Genomic DNA, 11,918 nt, shown 5'->3' with positions numbered 1-11,918 from the left:
AAAAAAAAAAAAAAAAAGAAGCAGAGTCTGTGTAAAAGGTGACTGGGGGCTAGGGAAAAACACGAAGATTTTTACACAGCGTGAGGACCCAAGAGACTGGAAACCATGGACCAATCTCTGCAAGAAGCAGTCTCTCTTAGAAAGGGAAGAGCTGTACGGCCTTCGCACTAGTTAGCTTGTATTAAAAAGGCTCACAAGGGGTGTCGCTTCATATTTCTCTTGGGGGATAAAGAATGGCGACACGTTACTTCCTATTCCCCAGCATTCCGAGTACAAAAATTACCCTTAAGACACCACCCAAGACACAAACCAGTAAGACAAAGTAACCCTTTGCGTAGAGCCTATTCTTTAAACTACAAAAAATGCAGGGGAAAGCGCGAACGCAGTCCCCCACTACCACAAATTATGCAGTCGAGTTTCCCACATTTGGGGAAATCGCAGGGGTCAGCACATCCGGAGTGCAATGGATAAGCCTCGCCCTGGGAAAACCACCTTCATGATCATGGTATCTCCCCTGCCAGGTAAGTATGAGCTCTGGCACCTCCGCCCAGCCACAGCCTCATACGCCTCATCCTTTACACGCACGGTTACTTGCCCCGCGCACTCCCGAGCCCTCCTAGCCCTGACACACAGCTGGGACTCTCAGGTCCGACCGGCGGTCCTGAACTCGCTCCCACGGCACGGGAACTCCTTCGTGGCGAAGCAGCAGGTGGCGAAGCAGCAGCCCCTGCGCTGCCTCATCTACATAGAAGTCGCCCTCTCCGTGATGTCACCGACAGTGCCTTTCCCAGTCCCCGTCTGCTTTTCTGTCATTTAGCCGACCAACCCGCTGCCGGAGCTGGCAAGAGGAAGTGACGTCTCTCTCTCCCTTTTTCCCTCCCGCTCCCGCATCTGTTCTCTCCCAAAGAAGCAGGTCCTTAGTCTGTGTTGTGAAGCCACCTTTGGGCGGCTAGCTGCAGCCTGGGCACCCTTCTTCAAATAATGGCTTTTAATTCGCAGACTAGGACGTTTAAGATTACAAAAGAAACCGGTTCTCTTCACACCCTTAGCCATGTAATGTAGCATTACGCTTGAAATTGGAAGCCATTCAGTATCAGCAAGAAACCATATTTATGAAACTAAAGAGGCTGCTCAGATGACTGTAAACCAGCCTTCCTTACTGGTTTTATCACTGGCAATGTTATAAAGACAGTTGTCCAGTTTCATGAATCTCGTAGGGTTTTTTTCCTTTCCAAATTCAGCATTGTAGAAAAATATGCTGCCCCAGAAGAGGTGATTGGACCCTCTCAAGCCTGGTGTTGGACTTTGTCATCTCTTGCACAGCCATCTCCAGACCTTAGTGCTTACCTCATGTTAGTATTTTATATTCTGCGAAGACAAAAACCAAAATAATCCAAATTTGACACAAATACCTGGGATTCATCTTATTTGAGATGTTTAACACATGTCTGGGTCATCTTTTCTTATATTGGATTATAACACAGGAAACACTGTGAAGTAAGTAAAATTGGAATGCCCAAGTCAAAGACCATTTGAATATTTACAAGCAGATTTGAGACAGGAATAATACAGGATGGTCACAGGATAGCAAATTCTAGGCAGCAGATTTACATGACTTGAGGCTATGGGCTGAGAAGATGCTGAAAAACCAGGGTGTGGACCAAGCTGGCTAAGACTGACTAAACCCAATGTGGTGCTGGATTTGACACAGGTTTTACCTAGGCCCTCATTATATGCTCATTAACATACTAAATCACACACCCACCAGTGCCATGACAGTTCTGAGACCAATATTTGATGTAAAAATGAATGGCACCACAGTTCTGAGACATCTCCACCTTTACCCAGGAATTTTCATGAATATTCCACTCTTTGGTTAAAGAAACCCATCGAGATGAAACCCCAGAACCCATTGTTCTCTCTCGGGTATGCCCGAACTCACCTTTCTTGAGTGTGTATTTTTTGCTTTGCAATAAATCTCTTCTTTCACTATTTGCTGACTCACCCTTGACTTCATTCTCAAGATGATGTCAAGAGCCTGGACACCACAGCTATGATCAAGGTCAAACCAGAGTCTGGGAACCTCCCCTGGCCCACCAGTATCAAATTCTATTCCATTGCTCAAATCACAAAACATCGAGTAGAGAGTTCTCCTTGGAGACCATAAAGTAAAGATTCTGTGGCATGGCGGCCAGTTAGGCCACTGGAAGGCATGGCAAAATATTGAAAATGAGGGATTAGGTGATAGTGTAGCAACTGCTGAATACTAAATACTTGATCCAGGCCCCATTCCCAGGATACTGACAGGGAGACACATTGTCCAGGTAGTAGTGGAGAAATACGTTCTGGGTATCTCACCAGCGTTTGTGGAAAGAACTGGCACCATCCTGCACATGTAACCGCCTGATGGGTTCGTCCTGCCCACTGTACATACAAAATCAATTCATGGAGACCATGGCATTGCAGTAAAGAGTTTCATTGACACAGGCCAGCCACAACCTGTGGGAGACAGAGTTATTACTCAAATCGATCTCACTGAAGGCTTGGAGGTAAGGGGTTTTTCAAAGATAGTTTGGTGGGGAGGAGGCTAGGGTTTGGGCAGTGCAGATCGTTAGGGATGAAATCACAGGGAAGTGGAAACTGGCCCTCCTGCATTGAGTCTGCTTCTGGGTGGAGACTAAGGGACTGGTTGATTTTCAGGCCAAATGGTGCCATCCAGTAGTCAGAAATGCAAAAGCCTGAAAAGACATCTCAAAAGGCCAATCTTAGGTTCTACAATAGTGATGTTCTTCACAGCAGTAATTGGGGAAGCTGCAAATCTTGTGACCTCCGGAATAATGACTGGTAATTATTTAATGAGGCATACATCTTAGTAGAATTCAGGCCCCTTTCATCCTCCTAATTTGGTGGCCTTTCATTAGTTTTACAGGGGTAATTTAGTTTTGGGGAAGGTTTTCATTTAAACAAACCTTTTTGGCTGCCCCCAACCTTTTCGGCACCACGGACTGGTTTCATGGAAGACAATTTTTCCATGGAAGGAGGTAGTGAATGGTTTCCTGATGAAACTGTTCCACCTCAGGTCATCAGGCATTAGTTACAGTCTCATAAGGAGTGTGCAATCTGGATCCCTCACATGCGCAGTTCCCAATAGGGTCCGAGCTCTGATGAGAATCTAATGCCGATGCTGATCTGACAAGATGGTAATGCTTGAAAGCCTGCAGCTCACCTCCTGCTGTTCGGCTGGGCTTCTAACAGTCTATGGACCAGTACCTGTCTTGTGGCCCTGGGAGTTGGAGACCTCTTATGTAAACTATAAACTCAATTTTTCCCAAAGATAGCTTGGGAGAAATTGCACAGGAATGAGCAAAGACAGTTAGTCTGTGAGGCTAGAACCAAGATGGAGTCAGCCGTGTCAGATTTCTCTTATTATCATAATTTTGCAAAGGTTGTTTCTGAGGGACTACATTGGACACTTGTTAAAAACATGAGATGGATTTTATGTACTACAGTAGGCAAGAGAGACCAGCAAAGAACTGAGCTCAACCTCAAATACAGCAGGAAGAGTTGAAGATTATAGCCAATTGCAAGAAAGTCAGTGGATGGAAAATACTAAGAGGAACTTGATTAGCTATCAAAGGTGGTTGGGAGGACTTTTGCTAAGCTAGACTCAACAGTATTATTTTCTGAAACTGGACTTGGCAGGCCAAGAATCAATAGAGAAAAGGGCCCAGAGGAAAGCACTAAGGTTTGGTCAAAGATGGGGTCCTTGTCAACTCTACATTGAAGCTTCTGCAAATAAACGAAGACCAACCAAACGAAAAAAAGCAAAAGCTACTTATTCTGAGCTTGCTATAGCACGGAGTCAGCCACTGTTACTTGTGTTTTGGCAGAGACTTGAAGGTAGTCAGAAGGGTGGGAAAGCTTTTTAAAAAGAAAGGCTTCAGGTATGCTTGGACTGGAGGCTGTCAGCATGGTGAAGCTGCAGATAGATGAAAAAAATTTACTCCAGAATATATTTCTTTGGCATATTTTAAGATGACTGTCAGGGAGCCAGCAAGTAGAAGTAACTCTGCAAAACTGTCTTTTATAGGGGAAATTTACACCTGCAGAAAATCTGCATTAATCCAGCCTTCGTTTGTCAGGATTGAGAAATGAGAATAAGCCCTAGGCCCTACAATGAACTGAATGGACTCCCTCTTGGCTGACAGGACTGCAGAGAAACCTTGAAAGCTGTTTCTGGCTGTGACAGGATAGGAGGTTAGACATGCCCCCTTGTCCCCACCCGCGGGACAGTCGATTGGGCCCTGAAAGGGGGAGTGGGAATGGAGGAGACAAGAAAACACGAGAAATGGAGACAAGACAAATAGCCTGATCAAGTCTCGTTTAATAATGGTGGTGCGATGCCTTATATAGGCTGGCAGGGGAAGAGGTTGGGCCAGGGCGGTGATGGGGGGGCCGGTCTTCTCAAATTACAATTGCGCATGCGCCGTGGGTTTGTAATTTTCCCGGGCTCGGGATCGCACCTGCGCCGTAGGCTGCATATCTTTCTGGGCGCGAAAAGGTTTGCGCGCGCGGGAACAGGTTATAATGAAGAACCCGGAAATGTGCCATTTTGTCTCCGCTTTGCAGAGATCAAGCAACAGAGGTCGGCTAACTCCGGGCCTTATGGCTCCGGACACCCCCTTAAAACCCCTCCCTCGCTAACTGCCATTATGAGGCAGAACAGCAGGGGGAATTGGAAGTTGGATAAAAGGCAGAATGAGTAAAAGCAGAAACAGAAGCAAGGTGATGGGGTGGGAGAGCAAGAAGCAAGATAAAAGGCAGAAGTTGGGTAGCCAAAACAAAAAGTAAGATTAAAAAAAGCAAGCAAGCCTGGGCGCGGTGGCTCACGCCTGTAATCCCAGCATTTTGGGAGGCCAAGGCGGGCAGATCGCCTGAGGTCAGAAGTTTGAAACCAGCCTGGCCAACATGGAGATACCTGGTCTCTACCAAAAATACAAAAAGTTAGCTGTGCGTGGTGGTGTACTCCTGTACTCCCAGCTACTCAGGAGGCTGAGACAGGAGCATCGCTTGAACCTGGGAGGCGGAGGTTGCAGTGAGCCGAGATTGCACTACTGCACTCCAAACTGGGCAACAGAGAGAGACTTTGTCTTAAAAACAAACAAACAACCAACCAAAAAACCAGCAAGGACCCCCATTGCTGGCAAGATCCAAAGCAGTAAAGGGGCAGCTCCTCAGAGATAGACATGTGCATTCGAGAAAAAAGTATCCTTAACCTGACTCCATATGATAATCAGCTCATTAAAACTCATGTATATGGATTACATATCATGTATGTACTTAAAATTATGGGATGGAGGCAACGTGCAAGCACACAAGGGCCAAAGTAACTAAGCAACCCACCTATCAATCTAAAGGCAAACACTGGCTAAAGAGTAGACATCCTTGTGAAGAGAAGAATAAAAACCACACATAAAAAGACCCGAAGTACACCAAACTAATACTGATCTCATCTCCCAGAGGTCAGCCCACTCTCCCCACTCTAAGAGCATTACTGTGCTTAATAAACTTTTGCTTTGCTTTGCTGCTTTGTGTGTGTCATGCACAGTTCTTTGTTTGGGACACACAAGAGCCTGGAACTGCACGGCACCATCTGATAAGAATTAGCATTTTTTTCCCTAAGGGTTAACAAACCAACCCTTTTGGAAGACTTGCTTCACTACTGTTATCAACCAACAGCCCGATGCTTTCCCTCCCTTTTGTGGTTTTGACAAAGCAACCAAGCAGCATTCCCTCCTGATAAGAGACCACCGACCTAGGAATGATTCTGGCCAGACTACAGAGGATGTGCAGTGAGGGTTTTCATGTCCTCTGCTTCAGCTTTTGACGTCAGAGGGCCACAAACTCCACTCTCAGATGATTGCTAATGCCACCATTTTATGAACATGGGCCCCATGGAGAGGCACGAAGCTCAATTGCACATCTGCGTTAATTTTCCTCTTATAAATATTCATATTGGAATATTATTTGGTACTGCTCCCATGAAAGATACATTTGCAGAATGTACTCAAATTAGAAGCATTATATAAACACTATAATGTAGCAATGGCGCATCCAGTTCTCTACACTATAGAAATATCTGTGGTGTAGACATTTCAACAATGACCAAAGATATGTGTACAAGAATGTTGACTGCAGCATTCTTTGTAATCCCAAAACCATGAAACCAACCTCATCTCAAAAACATTTTTGTTTTGTTTTGAGATGGAGTCACACTCTGTTGCTCAGGTTGGAGTGTAGCGATCTCAGCTCACTGCAGCCTCCACCTTCCACGTTCAAACAATTCTCCTGCCTCAGCCTCCCGAGTAGCTGGGATTACAGGTGCATGCCACCATGCCTGGCTAACAAAAACATTTTGAAAAGGGTTAAATAAATCATGCACAAAGTGGGGAAAATACTGTTTTCAAAAATGATGGAGAGGATCACTGTGATGATGACTGATTCCACTGGTCACATTATTGATAGAACAATCAGTAAATTCAGTCACATCCTGGGGATACTACTGGACTGCTATTACTAAAATATGGAAAAATGGAGGCACGTAGATTACTTGTTTAAGCGTATAACGGACTGAATTAGAATTTTATCACACCACAAGTGGGTTCCTAGGTCTCTGTTTCAGGATTCTTGAGTTACACAGGTGTAAACCTGCCATTTCAGGAGATATCCTGTTAATAATCTGGTCGGGGAGGTGGGCTGGTCCTTGACATGGATCAGTCATAAAGTAGTGGTTTGATACTCCGGGAAGATAAAATCTTCCCCGTTTGTCTAGTGATTGACAATGCGCGCATGCTTTAAAAGTTGCAGTAAGCGTCCCTGGGTGGGCTCGAACCACCAACCTTTCGGTTAACAGCCGAACGCGCTAACCGATTGCGCCACAGAGACAAGTGCTTTCGAGCCTACTAGGCGATACAGGAAGGGCACACTCACTAAACTTCCTCCTTCCCTTCTATTCTCAGCGCCTGCCCGGCAGGACTACTGAGCAAGGCCTTAGAAAACCAGAGAGATTAGAGCGGTGAGTCGCGCTGGTCACGCTGGACACCTGCGCGTTAAGAGATTTTGGAGCCAGACGGAGAGCCGAATGGCCTTCGCCTGCCCTGCCCCTCTCCTGCTTCAGAAGCCCCCAGAAACTCCCCGGTCGGCGACCCAGCCCGAGCCGCCTGGGGTCCCAAGGGAAGCTGAACACCCGGTGGGCGCCCGGGTTGGTTCTTCCCGTTCTTTGAGCCGCCTTCACCCAGTGAGGGAGCCTGTGCCCACCCCGCCCAGTCGCTTTCCGGGCCGCTGCGGAGCTGCCGCTGCCATCTTCGGATCCTGTGTCCCGCACGGGGGCTCCACCAGGGCAGGGATGGTGGCGAGGGTCGCTCGTGGGTCCCCTCGCGGGGAGCAGGGTCTGGCACTCACCAGGGCGCCCGACTAGGACTTGTCGAACGAATCCATCGTCGCCTTTAGCTTTTAGTCCTTTGAAGAGCCCTGAGAGTGGAAATCAAGAGATTTTTTCCTTGGGGAAGTTCTGTTTACAAAGCGTTGATTTCTCGGCACCCCCGCGGGGCGGGCAACTGGCAGGGCCTCCGGTGCACCCTCTGCGCGGTGGAGCCGCGGGGACTCAGCTGGGCGGTGGTCGGGTCCTGGGGCCGTAGGGCGGGAGCCGGGGAAGGGAAAAGCAAAAGCTGGGAAAGAAGCCGGGAAGCGGCGGACCAGACATCCAGACCTCCTGAAATGCTCGTGCAGAGGCACAGGCGGGATCTTCTGGAAGTGAGAATTGTTTTTGTTTATTTATTTATTGTAGCAGAATGGGGAAATGGAGAGAGAACCTGAAAGAGCCCCAAACTCGAGGACCTATTGCTCCCCAAGAATAACATCTTCCAGAACTAAACAGAAAAGTAGGCGTCTGGGAACCCTGAAATCCTTGGAGGAGTAGCATCATCATGACCCTCTGTGTTCCTTTTGGCAAAGGACTTGCTTCCATTGTTTGTTTGTTCAATTGTCTGTTTGCTAAATAAATAAAACCCTTTTCATATATCTTTAAAATTATGTTGGTTCCATTATTTTATGATTACAAATAGTGCTGCAGGCATCATTCTGTACACTTCTCATTGCCCACTGGTGTATTTCTATAGGGTGGAGGCCTGGAGAGCAGTTGTTTCAGCATAGGGTTTACATAGCTTTTATTTCATTCCGTTTTCTTTCTTTTGTTGCTTTATTAGCTATAACCCTTTTCTTATTTCAGTGGCTGCTTTAGGGTTTCTGGGATACATCTTTAATTTCTCACAGTCTGCTTTCAAGTGTCATTATACCTCCTTTTCTGGCCTTTATCCTAGTGTTATATATTTTTACTTTATGTATTATAAGCTTTGTGATTCATTATTATTACTTTTATTTATTACATCAAATATTTTTTAAAAGATTTAAATTATAAGAAAATGTGTAGTACATGCTTTCTAAATGCCATTTCCAATATTGGTTTCTTTGTATAGGTCCACCTTTTTATCTGGGATCCTTTTGCTTCTGTCTGGAGGACTCTTAAGATTTCTTGTAGTGTGGGTTGGTGAATTCTTTTAGCTTTTGTATGTTTTTCACTGTCCTTATTTCACAGTTTTGAAATTTTATTTTTGCATAGAATTGTAGGTTAACTTTTTTTCTCAAGGCACTTTAAAAATGTTGCCATTAATGAAGCATTGTCATTATAGAATCTTTCTTTCCTGTGTTTGTAAAAATGGCATAAAGCCGGTTTCTTGTGCTGGTTATATAATTTTCAGAATGTGTATTTAAATTAAAATATTAAATTTTACTAAAACACTAAAAATATTAATCATGAATGTCCTAGATTCATCTTAAGTTCCACCAACAATGCACTTAAAATGTGCCCAACCTGAGGGTCAAACCTACCTGCTGACGTGTAATTTGTGTTTGTGAGACATTCTCAACAGCATTTGCTTTCCCCAGCCGAGTGATTTTCCTCGCATCTGAATGTCTTCAGTGCAAAAGGAAACGTTTTTCTTTGCAAAAATACTTGAAATTATTCTTACTTCAAGTAGGTGCATTAAAAACAAATTTCTCATTTGCATCCCTGGAATCCATCAAAAGCCTGGGAGTGACAATCAAGTCCTTCAGGATCAAGAGCTAAACAAGGGAGGACAAAGAGTGGCTTCTTCACTAGGAGTCAAGCCAAAGTCAACTGATTTGGTCTCCAACGGAGACCAGAACTCGGGTCACCAGCGACGTGAGGATCCGGCCCAGAGGAGGCGGACTTTCTCTTCGTGGTGCCTTCCGATAGGAAATCTCCTAGGATTTCTTTCTTTCCCTTTGATCTACTTCCAACTCTCCCTTTCTATTTCTTCAAGACCTTTTTCGGATCCCTACTGCAAAGGACCTAAGGGGCAGGTGCCCTTCCCTACCGGTCCTTCCCTGGCTGGGTATCTTCGCCCACGCTTACCCGGAACGTTACTGCCCGCCAGAGACAGCGAGAGGACCAAGGAGGGCGGCGCGTGCGGTGGGAACCACAGAGTCACTCGCACCTGCACCTCGTGGGCTCCTAGCAAATTGAATAAATGCCCCCTGAAGCTTCTCTGCAGATCACAGGAAAGGGGAGGGTGCGGGAGAAGCTTCAAGAAGCATCGGGAGGACCCGGCCCGGCCCGTGGGCCTTGAAGACAGGCCTGGCCAGGCTGATTTTGACGGGTAGGCCCAAAGGAAAGGTTGGAGGGTGGCCCAAACCCCGACCCGGAGATTAAGACTCTTAAATGCCTGACGGTTTTGAGACTCCTCATTAGAATCGATCCCGCTTGTATCAGGAGACTCCTTTGCCAAAATTCAGAGACCAAGAAAGAGAAAGATTAGGCAGATCAAAGTCTGTAATTAACCAACCAGGAAACAGAATTTTTCTGACAAACTGTATGTGTGCTGGGAGAAAAAGACTACCTCAAGGATTTTTTTTTTTTTTTTTTTTTTTTTGGCTTGAGTGTAGGGAGGAATGGAGTTGCCACTAACAATGGTGCGTTGAAACGGCAGGTGCATCAGGATGTAGACGTCAAGGAATTAAAAATATTTTACCCCCAAATACATTTCTTTGACATATTTTGAGATGTCTGTTTAGAAAGCCAGCTGCAGAAGTAGCCCTTCAAAGTTGTCTTTTGTTGGGGAGATTTGCATCTGTAGGGAATCTGCATTGATGCAGCCAAGTCTTTCTTTGCCCACATCTAGGAAAGATGAACTGAGAGTCTGACACCTGTAAAGGTCTGAAAGAAACTTTTAGGGTTTATTCTCTCTGAGAGCTGCTACCTGTAAGGTTTCATTTACATATTAAGACCAACTTTGCTAGCCAAGCCTCCTCTTCTCTCCCTCCCATAACCTGTCTTTCCCACAATAAATGGATATACCTCTGACTCTGATGGTACCTGGTTTTGGCCATGCTTTGAGCCCTCATTCATTCTGTTACCTCGAGATGGTATATAAGCTTCTGCATCCCATTGTGGGTAGGGTAGGGTAATCACTCTGTGACTCTCCCCATGTACATGTTAGTACATTGTATGCCTTTTCTCCAATTAATCTGCCTTTTGTGACTTGATTTTGGAGTGAAACTTCAGAGGGTTAAGAGGGGGTTTCCGTTGGCCTCTACAGTTTTGGAGCTGTAAGCAGGATAGCAAAGTTTGCTCTTCTGGAAGCTGCAGTGAAGAACCCAGGATCTGATCAGCTGTCATAAGGTTAAGAATTTTTTACCAGCCAGGCTCCCGGCCTCCTTCTCTGTGTGGAATCTGTTCAAGTGGATAGGAAAAATCACTGTTTCTTTTCCCTCTCCAAAATCTTGATTAATGGGAGAAAAGGATTTGTGTGACTAGTCTTGGGTGTAGTGACTCTGGTGTGCTTTTTGGTACTTTGTGGTACCAATTCATATTGTTTAATCCCTTTCTTCCCAGAAATTGTCTGTTCCTTTGTCTTTGTTTCTATGTGTTATTCTGTCATAAAAGGGGGTACTGGTTGAGGTTCCTTCTCATCTTATTTGATATCCTTGAGAGCTTGACTTGTGACCAAGTGGGAGCACTTTCTCTTGGTTTTCGGTGTCTGGAAAGAGGTGGTAATTTTCAGGTCATAATAGGTGGCCTGTCTGAAAATGCCTGGGAATGTGAGCACACTGTTTGCTCTGACTGTGTCAAGCTCTTGGGGTTTGTCTTAAGAAGTCCCATCCTTTCAAGGCTTTTGTCGTCTCAACTTTTGTTGCCTGGTTAGTCCTAGGAAAGCTCAATCCCAAGAGGACCTACCTGGTATCACAGATTCACAGGTCTGTGGCTGGAAGCCCCCACAAATGTGTGGGTTACTGGAGGCAAATATCATCCTTAACCATCTGTGGCCTACTCCTTGCATTGAACTTTTTTCTTGGAGGGGAATCTTTGGGATTGCATCTTCTATGACCTTCCCAGGAAGTTAACCTGGAAAATGACATCCTGGGCTTTCCATAAAGAGGCTATTTGGTTGAATTGCTATTGGAATAATTACACCATTGGAAATTCTAGTTGCCAGTGGACTGAAGATGGATCCCTTAAATTAGACACCTGAATTTTTAAAAAAAGATTTTAGAGATCTCTTATTTTAAACAGTCGATAGGAAGATCAAATTAAAAGAAAGGCACATACTAGTGCCATGGCTAGCCCTAAAAATTCTCTTGACAATATTATCTGTGTTGTGTATGGAAAAAAATTCTCTTGATTAAATGAAAGAACAAAATTTGACCCAAAACAAAGTTAAAATTCTTCATAAGCTCAAACTGCCTGCTCTGGATCCCTTCCAGGATTCACAGTAAAGTCTGCTCTACCTTGCAGTTCAGTACTTAAAGTTCTGTGCTTTTGCTGCCATAGCCTGGGTTCA

At 45.3% G+C, this 11,918-nt stretch overlaps 1 protein-coding gene, 1 long non-coding RNA gene, 1 other non-coding gene and 1 pseudogene across 4 annotated transcripts in view; 3 read left to right on the top strand and 1 right to left on the bottom strand.

Moving 5' to 3' along the window:
- The first annotated feature begins 6,624 nt into the window (after nt 1-6,624).
- LOC105518305 lies at nt 6,625-8,859 on the top strand. Its single transcript, XR_001002806.1, has 2 exons — nt 6,625-7,075; nt 7,847-8,859. It is a non-coding gene; the product is annotated as an uncharacterized LOC105518305 (long non-coding RNA).
- Nucleotides 6,872-6,945, bottom strand: TRNAN-GUU. The gene has a single exon. It is a non-coding gene; the product is annotated as a tRNA-Asn (tRNA).
- Nucleotides 7,012-8,088, top strand: LOC105518304 (annotated as a pseudogene). The gene has a single exon (XR_001002805.1). The product of XR_001002805.1 is annotated as an uncharacterized LOC105518304 (transcript).
- Nucleotides 8,860-9,027: 168 nt separating the features above from the next.
- LOC105518341 overlaps nt 9,028-11,918 on the top strand; it is a 32,642-nt gene continuing 29,751 nt past the window's right edge. The window contains 1 exon segment of the mRNA XM_011951312.1: nt 9,028-9,737. Coding sequence (XP_011806702.1) covers nt 9,028-9,737 — 710 coding nt within the window.

Source organism: Colobus angolensis, unplaced genomic scaffold, assembly GCF_000951035.1.
Source record: "Colobus angolensis palliatus isolate OR3802 unplaced genomic scaffold, Cang.pa_1.0 Scaffold317, whole genome shotgun sequence".
Taxonomy (NCBI): Eukaryota; Metazoa; Chordata; class Mammalia; order Primates; family Cercopithecidae; genus Colobus; species Colobus angolensis.
The sequence above is the reverse complement of the archived record's forward strand: the minus strand, read 5'-3'. Positions and strand labels throughout refer to the sequence as shown.